This window comes from Pezoporus occidentalis, unplaced genomic scaffold, assembly GCF_034315485.1.
Source record: "Pezoporus occidentalis ecotype Australia unplaced genomic scaffold, CSIRO_AGI_Poc_V1 ctg62, whole genome shotgun sequence".
In the NCBI taxonomy this organism is placed as follows: Eukaryota; Metazoa; Chordata; class Aves; order Psittaciformes; family Psittacidae; genus Pezoporus; species Pezoporus occidentalis.
The window spans coordinates 2,879,315-2,899,206 of NW_026915966.1; the positions used below are offsets into that span (position 1 = coordinate 2,879,315).

General features: G+C 55.7%; 2 protein-coding genes across 3 annotated transcripts in view; both read right to left on the bottom strand.

Moving 5' to 3' along the window:
* Positions 1-1,455, bottom strand: LOC134174701 (GTP-binding protein Rhes-like). The gene has a single exon (XM_062639926.1). The coding sequence runs from the start codon at positions 1,116-1,118 to the stop codon at positions 492-494; it is 627 nt and encodes a 208-aa protein (XP_062495910.1). The 5' UTR covers positions 1,119-1,455; the 3' UTR covers positions 1-491.
* A 16,677-nt stretch (positions 1,456-18,132) lies between these two features.
* SEC14L1 (SEC14 like lipid binding 1) overlaps positions 18,133-19,892 on the bottom strand; it is a 40,221-nt gene continuing 38,461 nt past the window's right edge. For both annotated transcript variants that reach the window (XM_062639906.1, XM_062639907.1), the window contains exons 15-16: positions 19,135-19,313; positions 18,133-18,587 (exon numbers count right to left, since the gene is read on the bottom strand). In XM_062639906.1, coding sequence (XP_062495890.1) covers positions 18,482-18,587; positions 19,135-19,313 — 285 coding nt within the window. In that variant the 3' untranslated portion in view covers positions 18,133-18,481. The remainder of the gene's footprint in view (positions 18,588-19,134; positions 19,314-19,892) is intronic.

The window sequence follows — 19,892 nt, forward strand, 5'->3', positions numbered from 1 at the left end:
TTCAAGAGGTGCACAGACTGCCCTATCACATGCTCTACCCCCAGGTACAAACCCAGAACCACTTTGGACACCAGACCTGTTGCCAGCCGTGCCAGGAGGCTGCCCATGGAGTGCTTGGGGTGAGGTGACACAGCCCCACAGGAGACCCAGGAGAGTGGCAGCAGCGGGTGCGAGGCAGCCGCACGATGCCCACATCTGCCTTTTGATGGGCACAGACACAGCCCCGCTGCTTGTCTGCCTGTTTCCCAGGTACCCCTCCTGCCTCTTGAGGACCTCACCCTCTCCCCGCACTCCCTCAGCATCCAGCATCCCTTCCAAGTCCCTCCTCCTGCTCATCTCCAGCTCTCCCCGGTCCCCCTGGGCAGGGTGGGGATGAGGAGGGGAGAGGTTGGAGGCAGCAGGGTTGGTTCTGGCCGGGGCAGCTCCTCTCCCCTCCCAGCCCACCTGAGATTCCAGCCGGTTCTGCTGCCTGCGGGCGCGGGGCGGGCGGCTCAGCACACGGAGCAGCTGTTGGTCTTGTTCATGGGAGGCCTCAGCGCCTGCTCCTTGGGCAGCGTCTCCCTCCTCTTGCAGAGCGCGGGGCTGAGCCGGGCGGGCAGGTTGGCTTGCTGCAGCAGCTCCCTGAACACCTCCAGCACGTTCTCGTTGTCCTTGGCCGACGTCTCCACGAAGCGGCTGTTCCAGTCCAGCTCCACCAGCGACAGAGCATCCTCCACCGGCACCTGCCGCTCGCTGCCGCTCTCCGCCTTGTTGCCGACCACCACGATGGGAGGGAATTTGTCTTCCTTCACCTCCAGGATCTCCTCCCGCAAGCTCTTGACGCTCTCAAAGGACTCGGCGTCATCTACGGCGTAGACCAGGGCGAAGGCATCGCTGTTCTGGATCGAGAGCTTCCTCATGGCCGGGAAGGAGTAGCTGCCACTGGTGTCCAGGATTTCCACCTTGACCGTGGCCCCGCTCACCTCGTACTCCTTGCTGTGCAGCTCCTCCACCGTGCGCCGGTGCTTGGGCTCGAAGGTGTCCATCAGGAAGCGGCGGATGAGGGCTGTCTTGCCCACGCCGGCAGCGCCCAAGAAGACCAACCGCACGTGGTTCTTTTCCTTCACCACCAGGGACATAGCGCAGAGGGGACAGGATGCTCCGCCGCTGGTGCTCGCCTCAAAGGGCTCCCTGGATGGCCGCAGCCCCTCTGTCTGTCCTCCCCGGCACCGGCTCGTGGCAGGCGGGGAAGTTCGGTTCCACCTCCCTGCAAACTTCTCCCGGCTGTTCTGCCGCTGCAGTCCCCAGGTCCAGCTCGTTTTGTATCCTGACTCCCCTCTGCCATGTGGCACCCGGCTGTCCAATCTCCGTGGGTTGTGGGTGCTGAAGGAGGAGGGCAGGGAGGGAGGAGAGTGGGGTGCTCCGGGCCAATCCGCGGAGCTCAGTCCTGGGAAGCCACTGCAGCCCTGGGGAGCACCGCGCTACGTTGCACATTGCACTTGCGTCTCTCACCACTGTCAGTAGCGCCAGGGAGCCGGCAGCGTTGCAGCCGTCACGCTGCGCAGGCTGCCCGGCCCTTTTGTGCTCCCTGTGGTGCTTGGCATGGGCTCGCTGGCAGCACCCCTGCTCGGCGGTGGTCCCTCACCCGTTGGGTGGCTCATGGCCAGACATGGCAGGAGCTGGCCGATGTCACCCACGGTGTTTCTCACACTCACCTGCGGCTGGGTTTTCACACAGGGATGCTGCAAACATCCCCAGCTCTTCCTTGGACCCATGAGATATTTGAGCATAAGCTCCCCTGAAACCCGTGTGTCAGAACCGGCACGTTCAGCTGCCCGTTACTCTGCGGCAGATTCAACCTGAGGGGCAAACAAGAGCTCCAGGAAGCGATGCATCACGGCCTCTGCAGTGCTGAGTGCTCACGGGCAGGAGCACTGGCTGTGATCTGCTCCAGTGAAACAGTGCCCCACAACGGCTGCTGGGCTCGTCAGGCCAAGAGGTGGGATGCGTGCCCGTGCCCGTCTCCGCATGGATGGGCATCAGCTCTGCAAGGGAGTTTGCTCATGGAGGTACAGGTTGCCCCGTGTTTCCTCAGCAGTCACCGTCCCTATTTCATGCTGCGGTTGGTTCAGAAGCTGATTTATGCCAAGTGCAAATACAAAGGGAACTTGCTCAAGAGCTAAAATGAGTTTTATCTTCTTACCTTTGTATGCGTGCGTGGGTTTTTTCTAGCTTTGGACCCATCTGTGTAGTTTAGATGCCATTGGTTTTCTTTCCATAGCAAAGTTCCAGTTTCAGCCTTTGGTTCTGGCTGAATTAAGCCTGTTGATTCCAAAAGCCCTTTTCACAACAATTATTCCTGCCTCTTAATTCCCCAGTTGTTGTCACGTTGTAGGCGTGCTAAGGACTGAGCCTCAGGAGTTAGAAGATGCTGAGGACACGGAAGATGTCATGGCACATCCATAGGACCTTATGTGAGCCAAAGACCAGGGGAAGGGATGGATGAACTGCGTTTAGGCACGTGAACAAAGCAGTGACCACATTGTGGTGCCTGGTGCATCACCAGCATCAGTGGGAATGAAGAACCGAAGAGGGGAGGGAGAAGGGCATGATAAGTAATCTCACCCCAGCTTTGGAAGCTGTGTAAAGCCAAACCCCACATTTTTAACTAGGAAAGACTTGGGTTAATGCCTCTTTGTGTTTAAATGGACAAAGTGATGGAGGCTTTTGGGCAGGGAGATGAAACGGGTTTCCTGAGGTCCTCCCAGCCACTTATGGTGAAGCTCTGCAGGGCTCAGCCAGCCCTCAGGAGGTGCTGGGGGCCTGTGCGATGCCCTCACTGCTGCTCTCTTTCCCAGTATTTTATTCCAAAGGGTCTCAAAACATGGATCTGTTCAACCTCAGCAGCACCCATCTCTCTCACAGGTGCAGAAATGGTGCCCAAGGTGAAAGAGGAGGCAGGAGGGAAGAGGGACCCTGGGCTCCAAACCCCCAGCCTGGCTCTAAACCATCCCAGTTACTGCCAGCACCCTGCAGGAAAGGAGCTGCGAGCTGATGGACACACTGGGAACACCAAGCAGCAACGCCAGCCGTGGAGGGGCTCCCAAACAGTGCCCGGGAAGGTGACCCTGGTGCCATGGGAGCCAGCACTGGGTCACTACCACTGCGTCACCACCAGTGTCTGCAGTCGTTCCTGTTAGGAGTGGATGTGTCCTGCGCGGTGTGGCCAAGGTGAAGAGCCAGCCCTGGCTCTGTGAGACAAAGGAGTGTGCTGCAGAGCAGCAGCTCGATGCTGCAGCCGCACGCAGCCTGTCTGCACATCCCCAGTGATTTTTCACATCAGTTGTCTCCCCTTCCTTTTCACATCTGTGCTGCTATGGTTACCGAGAGCCTGGAAGGTTTTAAATCTCCCTCAGAGCGATGGAGGATTTCAGGGGTAATCTTGTTAAGAGATGAGCAATGAATATTTCCAAGGGCCTTTTGCATGAATATCTCGTTCCCTATTAGCTTCTGTCCACTGACAGCAGGGAAAGCAAAGCACAGGGGGACTGTGTGCAACGAAGGGAAGAAATCAGGGAAGGATGAATGCAGCGACTTGTTTTCCACTTCAGCCTTTTGTACCCGGAACGATGTCCCTAAAAACTGTGGTTTTCAAGGGAGGCTTGGCCAGCTTGAGTCAGGGATTACACAAGCATCATTATTTCGGCCTGTTTTTCCCCCAGGGAAAGACTCAGAGGCCCTTGATGGACACTGGGAGCTGGGGACAGTCATGGCTGAGTCCTACAGCAACGCTCTGCATCCCTTAGCTGTGCACTGGTCCGATGAGATGGCTCCTGGCCTCAGCAGGGAGCAGCCAGGATCCATGTAACAGGGGTGGAGTGTTGGGTCCTGCACCGAGGGCATGTGCTGTACCCGTGGGGACTGGAGCGTGGTGCCCTGGGCTCTGTGCCTGCAGAAGAGACGGTGATGGCCTGAGGAAGGGAGGGAGGCAGGGACCTGCCTGCAAGGGAGCCCTGAGCTGCTGGCAGAGGAGTGCAGGCAGTGAGGGAAGGATGGGGGGATGACAGCAACGATGGGCAGGAGCTGGGATGGAGCATGGAGAAGCTGGGGTGGGTTTGGGGCAAGTGGAGCCCCACACCTGCCATTTGCAGGCAGGTTTGGAGCAAGGGGTGCTTGGGGATGTACAAGAGGGTTCTTGGTCATCCTTACCCCAAAGCCATCAGCCACAGAGCGGTTGGATACCCTGGAGGAGGTGAAGGGTGGTCCCCAAGGTCCCCGTCAGTGCAAGGCTCAGACAGAGCCATGAGCTGGGCTTGAAACACCGGCCAGCTCCTGCCTTCGTGCAGCCCCCTCGGGCTGGGCAGCCTTCAACAGCCAGGATGGGGAGGTTTGGGGCAGAATGGTGGAAAACGGTGCACACACTGCTGCTTCCCACCATGGAAGCACCGGGGAGCAGCAGCAGGAGCAGGGATGAGGGCAGAGGAAGGGCTTGGACCCCTGCTCCTGGGAAAAGCCAGCAGCATTTAATAAGGGAGAAACTGGGCTCTGCACAAGTAGCACTCTTCCCTCCCACTGCTGTGTGCATCCTGCGACGTGGGACACCACGGTGCCTATTCTGCTCCTGAACCAGCCCATGCTCCTGAACCAGCCCATGGAGCTCTCCCCAAACCAGGTCCTAACGTTCTGCCGGGTTCTGCAGCATCTTGCACAAACATCCACTCTTCTTTCACCGGCAAAGCCTTGTGCTGGGTGCCTTGAGGTGATTGTGTGAGGGTGGAACCCAAAAGAGCACAGGAACCTTTCCCACTGCTGCCCAGCTCTGCTGCCAGACCCGGCTCCACTGCAGCACCAAGATGTGCCTCATTGAGGCACCTGAGGAACAGCCCGTGCTGCTTCTGGACGTGGTTTTGGGGAGCAGCTATCTCGGTTGTCACGGTTCAGAGGGGATGGAGCAATGCTCTCCGAGGAGCAGTGGGTGCTGGGCACGGCTCCAGTCCTTGACGTGGTGCCCCAGTAACCCAGTGACATGGAGGGGAATGCTTTCCTGGCTGGTGGGAGCGTGCGCCTTGCCCGTTGCTCACAGGCATCGTTATAAACGGGGTAGCAAACAGTTCTCAGCACCGTGACACTTTTCCATGAGGCTGGGCCAGCTGATGGAGCTGCTGATACGTGGGCTGACTCCTGCAATGCCCGGGCACCCCATAACAGGACACAGGGGCAGCCCATGCCAGCAGGATGCTTCCACCCCACACCACCTGCTTGTGCCTCTGCCTCCTGCTTCTGCCCTTGGTTAAATTCATGGTGTACGTGAGAGCCGCTGCGTTTGCAGCGCTGGTGCTGGTGCTCGGCTGAGAAGGCGAGCAGGGAGCAGCCAGTAACAAGAAACCCCACAGACACCACGTCCCCAGCTGCTCGGCACCACAGGCAGGGGCCAGGGGTGAGGCCTCGCTTCTCCCATATGGAATGAACCCTGGATAGGAGACCAGGCAAAAGATGGGAGTGAGGAGGAGAGGTTGGCCGGGGATGGGGACACCCAGCCACACAGGAGAGGGTTAAACCTCTCCCGGGGATTAAATCCGAATGTCCTTTGATTTAGAGGCAGGTGAGAGGAGAAATCTGAACCCTACAGCTTCCACCCCCACTTTAGGGGAGCCGCAGCCCTCCCGATGCATAGATGGATCATCCATACGTGGGGCCGCTGTCTGGAACAGCCTGTCACCGGATGGAGCCTGTTCCCAGCGCTGGTGAGGCCACCGCGGGGTACATCCCACCCCAAGCAGGGACAACCTATGGCTCGGCTCTGTTCTGGGGGGCAGATGGGGGTGATCAGCCCTGGAGAGGGTCACAGCAACCCTGCCTCCTGCCCCACTGCCTCCCTGCTGCACAATGAACCCCAGGGCAAAGTGGGGTTGATGGTGAAGGCTGTAATGGCAAGGTTGCAAGAGGTCAGGGCTGAGCTTTGCCCATAGCCCTGCACTGGGCATCAGTGGGGAGAGGGGAGGAGAGCAGGGCTGGATTTGGGGTCTTCGTGTGCTGGCAGAGGAAGGATGGGAGCAGATCCCTGCTGGCATCACCAACCGCTTCGGGAGGACCAAGGGCATCCTCATGGCACGCCCTGGCCAGGTGTATGGGGTCTTCCTCAGGGATGGGGCTGATCCAACCCAGCGCTGCGCTCATGGAAACCGATGTCACTTGTGCAGCCCTCGGCGAGGGTGCTCAGCCCTGGTGTCACCCACAGCAGCCGGGCATGGGGGCAAGGGGGAGCTGACCCTGGCACAGGCATTCCCCAGCTCATCCCTTCTGCACAAAACCCACCTTTTCCAAGCAAAAGAGGTCACCTCAGCTTTGACAGCCTGGACCCAAGCCACTGTTCTCTGCTGTCCCTCTGCTCCGAGGGGACCAAGGGGCCAGCACTGCGAAGGGGTGGGCAGCAGCACATGAACAGCCTGTACTAGACACATCCAGTGTCCCTGTAAACAAAGGTCTTGCTGAGGACTAAAGGGATTTAGCGCAGCTGCTCTGGGGCTTGGAGGAGTCTCTGTAGCATCTCTTATCTTGCCCTGGTGGGGATTATGAGCTGGAGAGCAAAGCTCACCCCTCTTTGGGCCGTCGCCACGGCTTTTCCTCAGGTGACACGGGTGATGCTCCCTGTGGCCACGCTCTCAGGGCATTAGGAGATGAAATGTGCGATGCCGGGGTCTCAGATGTGTGTCCTGCAGCTCCGAGGGGCCAGCCTGTGGTCCCGGTGTTCCCAGTGCCTGGCTCTGCCTGGCTTTGCCCGTTATGGTGGCATTCAGGTAGGAAGCTCAGCCCTGGCACATGCCTTAACCTCTTGAGACACCAGAGTGTGGCTTCCTGTTAGTGTTGATCCACTTTGAGGTGTCACAGCTTTGGGGGGTTATAAGGTGCATTGGGCAGCTGGTTTCCCACGTGCTGCTCTGAGTGGGGCTGAGCCTCTTCCGCATGGGGCTGAGCCTTGAACCTCTTCCACGTGGGGCTGAGCTTCCTCCATGCCAGGCTGCAGCCACAGAGGCGATGGCTGGGGACAGGGAGGGGGCTGTGATCATCCCCATTGCGTTCAGCTGCAAATGAATACATCAGTCTGGGCTCCGTGGGTGCTCTTGGCTGTGTGCCTGATGCTAACGTGGTCATGAGAGCCCGAAACCAAGATGGGTCTTGTTGCCCTGGGTTCAGGATGCAGATGAGGGGACAGAGATGCTGACGGAGCAGTGGGGCTGAATGTGAAAGAGGCATGAAAAGGAATGGTACAAGGCAGAACAGCATTCAACCAGGGCAGGACTGGCAGGGGTGTACCTGATAGTGCATCCTTGTGTGACTGATACACATCCTGGCATGCATGGGCGAGGTTTTTCCTGGAGAAAATGGCAGGATTAGGTAAGAGCATCCCTGGAACACAGTGCAGGGTCCTGACATTGTCCAAACCCCTTCATTGTGAAGGGAAGAGAGGAGCTGCTCTGGAGCTCAGAGAAAGCCCGGCACCGCTGAGGGGTGACTGGAGGGCTCTGGGGAGCCAGGAGTGGACGCACGGCTTCTTACGGCAGCCTCAGAAGGGAAATGGCTCTTCAGCAGCTCCACTGCATTGGGTGCAGCAGGGTCTGACACAGGCAGGAGGTGCCTGTGACCCCACACTGGGGAGCTGGGAGCGCAGGGAGCCCCCCTCCAGCTTCCCATGGGGCCAGAGCAGCCCCTCAGCTGCCTGCACCCTCCCGGGGTCCCCGGCAGCTCGGGCTGGGGACGCAGCCCCTCTCTCGCAGGCTGCAGCCATCACCACGTCGTGCTCAGACCCCACCACCTGGGCTCCGGTCCCGTCCCCGAGCAGCGTTTGCAGCCTCCCCTCCCCTGGCTGTGCCCCGCTGCGAGCCCTGCTCACATCGTGCCCTGTGCGAAGGCAGCCATGGCACAGCCCCGAAACCAGCTGCTGGTTTGGGCTGCTTCTGTCAGACTGCACGGAAATGTCAGGCTCTAAACACCCCCCGGGGATGCTGCCTGTCACTGCCCATGAAAGTCCCTTCCCCACTCACTGTATGGCCTTAACTCCTTGGGCTTCCGCACCGCAGCCCTCTGCCCTTTCCCCAGTGACCACTTGTCCTTAAATAACAAGATAAACCTTTACTTCAGAGGGCAAAAGTGACCTCGGTGTTGTCCCTGAGCTGGGTTTTGCTGTAGCCACATCGATGGTCAGACTGCTCCTTCCTTTCCAGGGGGTGTGCAAAGGATGGGTCAGTCAGAAAACCACGAGGTTCTCATGCATTCTGCACATGCTCCCCCTTCATGTGCCAGGTCCCACAGTGGGGGCTGCATGGTCGGGCACCCCCAAACCTCTCCTCCTGCCCCCCTTGGGTTCAGAGGAGGAAGCCTCCTCCTCCTGCTCCCCACACTGCATCCATCCCCATCCCCAGGGCTGGTGTCACTGTGAGAGCTCCTGACAGCGCTGCAGGAGCCGCTGCTGTCTGGGCTCTGCAGACAGAGCCCGGGGCTGCAGCACTGTCAGGATGCCTCATTCCTAACGCACATTCCCTGTCGGTGCCAATCAGCCGCAGCCAACCCTGCTCTTCAGCCCAGGGCCACCGTTGTGCTGAGCTCCTCCATCCCCAGCCCCGTTGCTGCTCTCCGAGCTCCTAGCACCCACCCGCTCCTTGAGCTCTCCTGGTGTCTGTTTCCAAGGAAGCAAACGGGAGTTGGGGAGCTGTGAAACGGGACCTTCCCCTCGCTGTCTGCTGGCAAGGCCCCTGCTCTACCCCCAGGGCTGACTCTTGCCATGGCTCTGGTTTGCAGAACCTCCTTCCAGCTGGAAACCAGCTGAGACCCAGGCCCCTGTGCTGGTGGTCAATGGGGCGGCTGCGCCCCTGGGGGAGCAGAGGGGCTGGGGACAGAGGCTGCAGCTGAGCCAGGAGCGGTGATGTGCTGGGAATAACAAAGACCCCCAAAGCCCATTTGCAAGAGGGCAGTGAAGGGCAGGGGACACTGCATGAGCTGACTTGGGGGTCTGGTGGTGGGATGGGGGGCTCAGGGCTCCTCTTCCCCACAGGGCTGGGGGGCACAGCTGCCACACATGGGGTGTGCTGGCATCAGAGCTGCTCCCGAGCGCTTGAGCCGAGCTCTGTGGCTCTTCAATGGCTTTGAAGATGGGGAGTGACATGCACTTCGCTTCCATCAGCCTCCCCCGGCACCAGTGTGGAGCAGAGAGGAGCTGGCAGTGCTAAGATACCTGGTTCAGCTGCTTTATGCTCAAAATCAGGTCTCATCTCTATCAAGGCCGGTGTAACTCCAGTGGCACTGGGGAGAGATGCTGATATCACACCAGGATCTGAGGACCTCTTTCCATCTCCCAAATGGGGCCGCGCTCACCCTGTGGGGCAGGCAGAGCCTTCTGCACTGCCCGAGTGGCTTTGTTTTCCCTGTGCAGTGACCTGTGTGCGTGCTCGGGTGTTCCTCTCCTTCCCTTCCAATAACGTTCGAAACAATTGCCCGTATTTAATCAGAGCTGATGGATGGGGCTTGTGCTGCTGATGCTGGCCAAGTGCGTCCCCGTTTCACAGCAGGGATGTGGGAAGGAAGAAAGTCCCAGCCTTCAATCTACAGCTCCAGTGCCTCGGCTCCGTCCCCGAGTGCTGCTAAAATCCTCTGCAGGAGCTGCTGCGTGGGGAAGAGAAATGGGATTTAGTTTTCCAGGGTGAACTGAGTCATGGAAGGCAAAGCACCTCTGCATCCCCTGCTCACGTGCTTTGAGGGTGAAAATTAAAGTGCAAGGCTGCAGATTGCCATCCACTCTCCTGGGCTGCAGCGGGGACACTGCTCACCCTGCACGGGGTCTTCTCCAGCTGGGAAAGGAAGGAATGCATCCAAAGGCCTCTGAGGTGCTCCTGGATGCCATGCGGTGCCTGAGGTGCCCTGCAGATGCACATTGTCCTCCCTGGGGACACCTCGGTGCTCAGATCCATCTCACTGGCACTGTGGGTGCTGTGCATTAACCTGTGCCATTACTTATGTGACTCGCATCCCTTCCCTGCCCTCCAGCCGGCTCAGAGGGGGCACAAGGGGCCTGGAGCTGAACCTCTGCAGCCAAGCAGGAACAAGGGCACTTTATGGGAGCAGCGTTGCTGGGCTCTGCAGCATCCCTCCTGTGGTGCTTGACAAGAGAGTGAGCCTTTGCTGCTGTCAGAGGACTGGATATCCAAGAGGGGTGATCCTTTGACCTGCTCTTTAAACCCTTCCTTAAAAGCAATGAGACTGGGACTGATCCTGCCCAAGCCCAGGGGAAGGGGACTTGGGGCTGCTGCAAGCTCAGGTGTAAGACAGAAGTGTGTTTATTTCACCAGCCCTTGCCCTACACCCTGCCCCAGAGCAATAGGGGCTATGGGGAGGGCTGCAGCTCTCTGTAGGCAGGCTCACACTGGTGAAGCATCTTCCCAGTATGGATGGGGAGAAGGAGCCCATGGGCACATGTACCTGCAGGCACCGCAGGCAGAACTCGCCCCTCATCTCATTCCCAAAAACCCTGCCAGCTCTGCCATTCCTGCCTGCCCAGGGCAGGGGGAGCAGCAACCCAGTTAGCTCCAGTCACCTCCCATTGCCCAGGGCGATGGGAGAGCCCGGGGGTGGGCGGCAGCATCCCGCTGCCCTTGATAGAGCTGTGATGGCTGTGTCCTTCCTCTGGACTCAGGAGCACCTCCAGTGAATGAGGCTGTTTCTCATGGACATGTCCCCACCACCACAGACACCTCCATGGACGTCCGTGCCCCCTTCGGAGCCACCCCGAGGGTCCAGCTCAGCCCAGCCACAGTTGTGTGTTAAAGAACCATCCAGATCGAGCCCTTCCTTCAAGGATGCTGCTTCTTGTCACTGTCACGTCCACAGGCTGCTAAGGCAGAGCCGTGAAGCAGAAATGACACGTTCTGGCAGCTGACATCTCCAGGAAGAGTTCAGCATGAAGACAAAATAACCCTACAGTGAGTTCCTGTCCCACAAAGCCCAGGACGCTCGTGATGCCCAAACAGGAGAAAACAAAGGCGAGCGTTTGTGCCTGATTCACATGAGCAGCGCCAGCGGTGCGGGGCGACCTGGCACGGCCCCATGGGGTTGGCATTGCTCTGGCCCTGCTCCCTCACAAACTGGGATCGCTGCTGCTGTGCCACGCTCCAGATAGCACGGGACATGTGCCCCGGTGAGCACCACGGGGTGCTGCTGTGGTGGGCTCAGGGGAAAGGCTCTTTTGGGGCCGTGTGATGGTGGGGGCGTTTGCACACAAATGGCTGCGTTTGTGCATGGTGTTTGCAAAGGAAAATCCTGTTTGCAAAGCCATGGTGCTGAGCAAAGGGAGGGGAAAGCCCTCTGCTGCAAGGGTGTCCTCCCAACAGCTTCCAGACACTTGGAGCTGCTGCGGGCTCCATCCAGGCTTGTAAACTTGGGTTGTAAAGCCCAGTCCCTCTCTTTCCCCCCTCTCCCCCCTACCCCATATTTGTTTTTCCATAGAAGACATGGTGCAGGCACTGTGTGAAGCTGATGCTTGCCCTCTTGTCCCCTTTCCTCTCTCACCCAGCACAGCTTGGGAGCCTAAGAGGGAGGACTGAAGATCACTGCTCTGCACAGGGAGGGCTGACTGCCGGTGCCTTGCTGCATGAGCCTGCACTTTAGAAGGCATTAAGAAGCCCCTTCACAAACCTTGCAAAGAAAGAGGTGAGGAAAAGCACTCACATTGAAAGGGGTCTTCAACTTGCTACTGAGCACCCTGCTACAGCCCTGAGCACCTCTGCCCTCAGCCCAGCGCTTGCTCCAGGGCTGAAAACACCTTTTCTTTCAGCAGCACTTGCCGTGGAGCTGATGACATCTGTGACTTTGCCCTCCCTGGACCAGGGGACTGCACCTTAGGGACGAGGGCAGCACCTCTGTGCTCTGCTCTGCCTTCCCCTGCTGGGTTTGAGCTCCCAGGTCCCTGCTTGCAGCATCTTCCCTACGACCTCATCCAGTGAGCACGGACCCCAGCAGCATCTCCCATCCGCCACGGGGGCTCTCGGGGCTCCAGCACTGCAGGAGCTGGCAGCTCGTGACGTTGGTGGCCTGACTCAGAGCCCCGAGGCCCTGCCTGCCCGGCGGTCTCCATGCTCTCCATGGGGAGGTTGTGCCAGACGTCACTTCGGGTGCCCACAGTCTTTCTCTTCCTCCCCAGTGGGCTCCCTGAAGGGTTTCTTCTCCTGTTGTTTCCTCCTTGGCTGAGGGCCGCTGGTTGGGCCGGGGTCGCTGATGACTCCATCTCCTGCCTGATCTCGACAGAGAGCTGGTCCCCAGCACGCCACACAATTGCTCCTGCAGCTGCTGCAGCCCAGCCAGCACCAGGGAGGTCTGCACAGCCCAAACCCTGAGCTCTGGGCAGGAGGATGAGGATGGCACAGAGAGGCTGGTGGAGAGACAGGGCCTTCCCTAGCCCAGGAAACCAGGGTCTGTAAGGGAAAACCCTATGGAGGATTTTCCCTGCAGAGACTCCATCTGCAGCTGGCCCCTCTCTAGGTTTTCACTCTGAAGTCACCCATGTCCAGCAAGAAAAAAAGCTTCGCTTTGCTCTGGTCCAGATGCTGATGGCTGCTGCTGGGCCACCCCCCTCAAGCTGTGTTGGCTCCACATAGGGTGCTGAATCCAGGGTGTGCAGCATGGGGTTGTGCTGGTGCTCACAAGCATCACCACAGCCCAGCCCAGAAGCCTTGTCCTGAGCAGCCCTCAGCCCCTGTGCCAGGGAGCTGGTGGCTTTGGGAGGGCAGGAGCAGCAGGGCAGAGGCTGCACCATCCACCCCAGATGGAAGCGATGCTCTGCTGGCACAAGCTGTGATGGGAGAAGGTTTCTGGGAGCTGTTATGGAACAGGCATCAGCGATCGAGAGGGATCTGAGGGAAACCCGCTGGAGCAGGAGCAATTAGCAGCTGTATTTGCAGACTTGTGGCCTCCACAGCCACGGACGGGTTCATGCGGGGCCGTGGTCAGGGCATCCAGAGCTGTTTGTCCTCTCCTATGGCTGGAGGGAATGGCAGAAGCTCCTAAGGGGGATGCAGTGACCTGTAAAGCCCCTCAGCAGGACCTGGCGCTGCTGGTGCCAGCCATGGGGAGAGGAGCAAGTCCTGCCCTGCAGACACCTTTGCAGGTGAATGTCCACAAGCACAGGCAAGCTCAGAGGAGGGATTTTATGCATTTGCCTTGTTCTTGCCCTTTTCAGCTTGTGGCCACTAATGGAGACAGACTGGGTGGCCCTGGAGAGCTGCAGGGGCTCTATGGTGGCTTCTGCCAGGGCTCCCATGTCCCCAAAGCTCCAGGGTGGGAGCAGTATCAGCGCTCACACCTACAGTCCCATGTGGTGAGAGGGACACAATGGTTTACCACAAACACAGTGTGGTGGCCCTGGCTGGTGCCCACCCTGGGCCGGTTTAAGATGCTCTTATGTATTTGCTGTTCCCATCTTCCTAACTCTGCTGTTCCTCCTCTTTCGCCTCCCTTTCCCTGCTGGAGTCCTGCACATAACTAATCCAAACTGGTTACAGCTCGTGAGCTAGTTCTGATTGAGGCCACAGCAACGTGCAGGATGTTTTTTTTCACTTCCACGGGATTTCTCCCACCAGCTCCAGTGGGGTTTCTCCAATATGACCCCTGTGAGATAATGACTGTTTCAGAGGATCCCAAACACCAGGAGAGCAAACCAAACGACAGGCTGATGCTCGAAGGACAGTCTAGCATCCTCTCACCGGGAGCAGGGTGGTTTGGGGCTTGTGGAGGGCACGGGGTGAGGATCTGTCCATGGGGACGGGTGACGACCAGCCCTGGGGTGCGGGGTGGGAGGGCAGCCCCAGCCCCACACCGCATCCCTGGCAGTAGGGACACGAGTGGGGCAGGGCTGGGTGGCCGTGGCCGTCCGTGAGCTGCTGGCTCCATCTAGTGGGGCTCGTCCGGGACTCGCGGCGCTGCAGCCGCCTCCGGTGCCTTGTCCCCTGGGAGCGCATCACGGTCCCGGCATCGCCCCAGCTCTTTGCCCCGCTTCGTGGGTTCTGTAGAATCAAGTGCTTTGGAAAAGCCCTTTAGGAGCAAGCCCAACCTTTGTACCCTGGGCTTGGGCTGGTGGGGTTTGTGCCTTAACACCGCAGCAGCACCAGATGGTGCCCTTGGGGGTACAGAGCTGCCTGCAAACCTGGGCTCCCCCAGGTTTAGCAAAGCTTGCACCCCAGCCACCCCTCAACCCCCCCAGACCAAAGCACACGGTTCATTCAACCAGAGCAATGCCTTCCCCAGGGGAGCTGTGCGGTGGAGCAGCCCTGGCCAGCACCGTTGGCACCTGCTCAGCTCAGAGCTAAGAGCCTCAGCCCTTACTGCATTGCCAGTTCCAGTTCGAGAGAGGAGCACTGGCTGGCGAAGGCAGCTTCCCCCCCGGGCTCAGCACAGCCAAACAGCACAAACCAGCTCCTTGTGCGATGCCTTTTCAAGGGCTTTTCTCTTCGGTAACATCCCGAGTGGCAGTGAGCCGGTCCATGATCATTATGGGCTGGCACAAAAGCGCTGGCCACACGTTCCAACTGCAAGTAGGTCAGGCAGCCATCTGGTCCTGCTGACCGGGCTCCGTGGCCACAGTTAAAGATTGTCATTTCAGAAGCTTTACAGCATGGCTAAAATCGGGAAGATCAACCGTAAACGGATGATTCAGGCGCTGCTCCAGCTCCAGAGGTCAGGAGAAGCCCAGCCTGACTTATTGGCTCCTGGTTTAAAAACAGCTAAAGCTTTACCTGCTTCTCCTAATAAAACACAAGCTTAATTCCCCAAATGGGTCTCAGCCTCCCACCCAAGGAGGTGTCAGTGGTGGGGCCCCCGTGGAGCCCATCTCCCCCACACCACACGGTGCTGCCCCCTGCCAGTGGCAGTACTGAGCCACTCTCTAGAGCAGAATGCTTATTCCTGATGGAGACAGAATCATTGTACCTTTATATTGTTCGATTTCAATGAAAACAACCCCAACCCTCACAGCAGCTGCATCCACAAAGTAACTGCAGAGCAGTGCTTTGGTTAAAGGCTCACCCTTAAAGGGTCATCCTCATGCCAAGCCCATGCTGCACCCAGGAACAGAGCAGCTCTCAGCAAGCAAGGCTTGTGGTGGAAGGGACCTTAAAGCTCCTCCAGCTCCAACCCCTGCCACGGGCAGGGACACCTTCCACTAGAGCAGCTTGCTCCAAGCCCCTGTGTCCAACCTGCCCTTGAACACTGCCAGGGATGGGGCAGCCACAGCTTCTCTGGGCACCCTGTGCCAGCGCCTCAGCACCCTCACAGGGAAGAGCTTCTGCCTAAGAGCTCATCCCAGTCTCCCCTTGGGCAGGTTCAAGCCATTCCCCTTGGCCTGTCCCTACATCCCTTGTCCCAAGCCCCTCTCCAGCTTTCCTGCAGCCCCTTCAGGCACTGGAGCTGCTCTCAGGTCTCCCCTTCAGGAGCCTTCTCTTCTCCAGGCTGCCCCAGCCCAGCTCTCTCAGCCTGGCTCCAGAGCAGAGCTGCTCCAGCCCTCGCAGCAGCTCCGTGGCCTCCTCTGGCCACGTTACAACAGCTCCACGTCCCTCTTGTGCTGCTGCCCCAGAGCTGGATCAGGGCTGCAGGATTTTGTTACGTGAAAAGGAAGTGACCAGCAGAGGCCGTTTTCCCCTCTAAAACCACATTCCATGCACCAGCACCTGCTCAGGTTTCTGCTCCTCAAGACAGAGAGCTTTGCTGAAGCTTCTCCTCAGTGGTGGAGTGTCCCACAAAGCAGATGTGGCAGACTCCAATTTAGCACATAAAATAACCTGGACACTCTGCATCAGACAGATGAAAAAGAAGCAGATCCTTTTTTTTTTTTTCTCCAAACAGTTCACATTTATTGATAACGATAAAAAAATCTTTTAAAGACTATCGGTATTTTATTACCAAGAATGAGGTATTATGTATACAAAACATTTACAGGATTTGATATGCAGTTCATGAGTACAGACAGGAGAGTGCAGAGGGGACACTGATAACAGGAAAAGAGCCAACAGAAGAGTCATTGGCAGGGAGAAGGAAGAGCAGTAATACCACACAAAGAAAGACCAGGGTATGGGAAATTAATTAGACTGCAGCAATCAAGTCACATTGCCACAGCACTTTGCTTAGAGGAGGATGAACTACTGGTTTTGTGGAATTTTATCTCCCCAGCTCTTTGTGCTGTCATGTGCTTTGAGCTCTAAAAGATGTTAAGATGAACAGCAGGAAAACCCCAAAGTGCCACTTTTGAGCCAGCTCAAGTGCAAAACAAAATCTAGATCTTCAGACTTGAAAAGTGACTGCAACTCAAAAAGGTCTACAAAGCCAGACACCTCTGGACAGATGTGGAGTGTTGAATGAAGCAGTTTCTTTACAGTTGTCAGCAAAATCGCCATCTGAGAGAGAGAGGGAGAGAGAGAAAGAAAGGGGACCATCTTCAACCCTTGCAGCCCAGTAAATGGAAAGTGGCATTTGCAAAGAGCCATGAGTGTCATTAAGTTAATCAACCTCACTGTGCCTCCTGCTGTGCTGGCTTCCCTGTGCCTGGGAATACTGGTTCCTGCTTGGCAAGAATCAAAGCACCTCTTCAGGTTCCTCCCAGGCAGAGAGCTGGTATGAGCAGCCCAGAAGCCACAACTCATGGTTCTCTGCTGTGCAGGCGCTGGGTGGGGAGGTGCTTGACACCAAAGTGGTGGCTTTTCTCACACATCACATTTATGGCAGCCTAAGTAACAGTTTAATCTCCATCTTCAATTTCTAAGCTCAGAATAGACAAAATAGATGAGTTTGGTTCACTTTAAGGATACTGGCCTCTCAGCAGCTCTAAACCTGACACGTGTCAGCTGCAGCCAAAGCTGGTCCACAGGAGACGTGCTCTCAGACACTCTGCAGTCATAAAGCAAGATCTATGCTGAGTTCAGAACCAGCTTTCCTCAGGCAAGGCATCCAGTACCTTAAGCAAGTTCTGCTCTGAAAGCAATACCTCCACAAGCTCCTCTGCCACTTAGCCACCACTTACGCTGTCTCCCCAAGATTTTACAGAGCCTCTCTGGCTTCCTAGCAGGGCCTGCAGCCACCACAGTAGCTCCTTTTGCATGGTTGGACAGTTTAGCTCTAAAAGGGTGAGGAAAGACCATGCAGGGTCTAACTTAATGCAAATGCTGCTGCATTTCAGACTGAAATCTTCTCTGCCCCACTGCCATGTATGGTCTGTAGTAGTCTGCTTTAAGCTGAGCTCTTTGCTCAGCTCTTCAGGCCTTTGTGCCTTTCGCTGTGTGTGGAAGAGAGCGCTCGAAGTAGAAGGATACCTGAATAGACTAACAAAAAGAGTTCAAGTAGGATTTTTTAGGCTTGGGTAGAATGGGGACAAAACCCAAAATGGCAATTCCCCTCTGGCAGTTAAAATGGTTGAGCAGGCACCGATTAAAGCATCTCTTGCTGCATCACTTAGAGTGAAGATCACTGTGCTCCCTGCCTATGGCAAAGCTTCTGCTGCTCAGAACACAAGCCCTCTGTTTCTAACATGCACAGGGAAGGGTGGGAGGCTAGAAGGATCGGAAAGTGCACAGGAAGGGTGCAAGCCATACCTCCTTTGGACTGATTTAAGAAGCAAGCTTAAGCTCTGCATAAATTCCAGATAAGAAGTGTCTCGGTAAAATCAGTTCACATGGAGTGTACTAAGGAAGTGGAGTGAAGCTCCAGCACTGAGCTGGGAACAAATCAGGATCAGCCCAGTGTGACACAGTGAGGGAGAGCCTGCTCTCTGCCTCTCTCTCCACAGTGCTTCAAGCCCAAATCCAAGGAAAGTATGAATTGCTTTAACCCATCAAGACCCAGAGCTCAAGATTCCCCAAAAATGTGCTCATACAAAAGGTATTAGTGTTTACAGCCTGGCCACAGCTCTGTGGGCATGCTTTGAAAAAGAACGGACTCACAAAGTCAAGTATCCAGCAACTGCTTTTCTTTGTCTCGGACATCACTTGGTGGCAATGGGAGAACAGTCTGCAGTACTGGAAGACCACAGGGAATTTCTTAAGATGGCAAGGAATGTCCTGACAGGAGACTTGCAGTTGATCTCTAATGCACTACGGAGCACTTTTGGTAGGGTTTTTTCTTCTTTACTTTTAAACATTTACACAGTTAAAAATGATTCCTAACTGATGCACTGGTTATTTTTCCTTTCAGTGAGAGCCCTTGTGTTCAGAGTTAGGATTTGTGCAAGCATACTTGCAAAAGTATTTATGGCTGCGTTAGGAAAAAGGGTTAAACTTAAAAAGAGACTAGCTGTTGGAACTAACAAAGACCAAAACCACTAAGTTTAAAATTCAAACAGCTACTTTACTATCTATAAAAGGCTTTAGTGGGGTGGGGGTTTTTTGCACAATTGCCAGTTGAATATGGCGTATTGCAGTCAGCTGCCACAGGCGAGGGTCCAGCCATCTCATCCATTTGCTTTTCATCTGTTGTGGCACTACCTGGAAATCATGGAGCTGGAATGGGACTGGCTAGAAGAGGTGGTGGCAGCACTGAGCTGGGAGAATCCACTGTGGCTTGATTCAAGGCTGGTCATGGATCCCCTGCAATAAAAACCAACGTCGTTTCAAGCTTCTGAACATACAAAGATTTTTATTTCTGCTATGGTTCTACACTGGGTTTGTCTGCATACTGAATAACAAGCAACAGTTTTGGGGCAGATACTCAAAAGCTTCTCTCCCTTACACATAAGATAATGGGTACACCAAACACCTCCTTGCAAAAAAGAGATGCTGTTCAAAGAGACTTAGAATGAGTTCCAGTCAAATAGATCAACTGGCAGGGAACTGAACTGGCTCAATTCCATTTTGAGTTGCACCCATTTCTACATGGCAACCTGCCAAGCCCAACAACTTACACAATGCTTTCATAGCAAAGTGAACAGAGATGATTATAATGAGATAACTAATTAACCCCTTTTATACATTAGTTTCCCCTAGTGCTGTTTCTTTAGTGCTTGTTTCTTGAGGCCTAAGAAAACACAAATCCTCACAATTTACATGTATTTATAGGAACTTGACAGTGCATGATCATCTAAGTATCAGAAAGGTTTGACATCACCTGACCTTCATGAACCTTGGCCATACATACCTGAAATCTTCAGATCCTATTACTTCCGTATAGTACATCACTTTACATTTGTGAGAGGAGACCTGTAGAGATGCTAATACATCATCCACACGAGGCAGGTTGGTTGTAGCACAGGCAGGCATACTATGAAATTTCCACTGGAGGATATAGAAGCCAGGCCACCTGGTCACATGTGATCCCTGGAAGCAGCCACAGAGCAAGAATGAACAAAATGAATATTTTTGGCTTGAAATTTCTCTTCCAAGCTTAGAAAAGCTGCCTGGATGCCCATCACTTTTTCCTCAGTGCCAGTATTTCAGCTCTGCAGCCATCTGGCAGTGCTGGTCAACATTCCCCACACAGCACATGCTTATAAAAGTTATGACAATGCCAGAGGTTCCTCCTGCTTTTTTTGCCAGAGTCAAGGGGTTAGGATTTAAATATACTGAAAAGGACAAAGTTCTTCTTTAAAACAATACCCATTTTTTCCACTTACTTTCATTAATGGCTGTCCTTTGAGACTGTGAGAAGGGCAGTCAAGGCTCCTGCCTCATAGAAAGAGAAACTAGTTCAAGAGGTCACTGCCCGTATTTGCAGTTAAAACACTTCCAGTTAGATGACTTAAGGAACAGCTTTTTCAAAGGCTCTTCAACTCTTATTTCAAGTTAAAAGGAAAAGCAGTGGTAGAGTGTGATTGCAAACAGGCTGCATGTACTATCAAATTTGGTAATTAAAGGATAGGTTGCAAATGCCATGAAAAAAAACTATCAGGAACCTTG

What these genes read in the sequence shown, in the direction of transcription:
- LOC134174701 (XM_062639926.1), bottom strand. Translation starts at nt 1,118, where the DNA reads ATGTCCCTGGTGGTGAAGGAAAAGAACCACGTGCGGTTGGTCTTCTTG.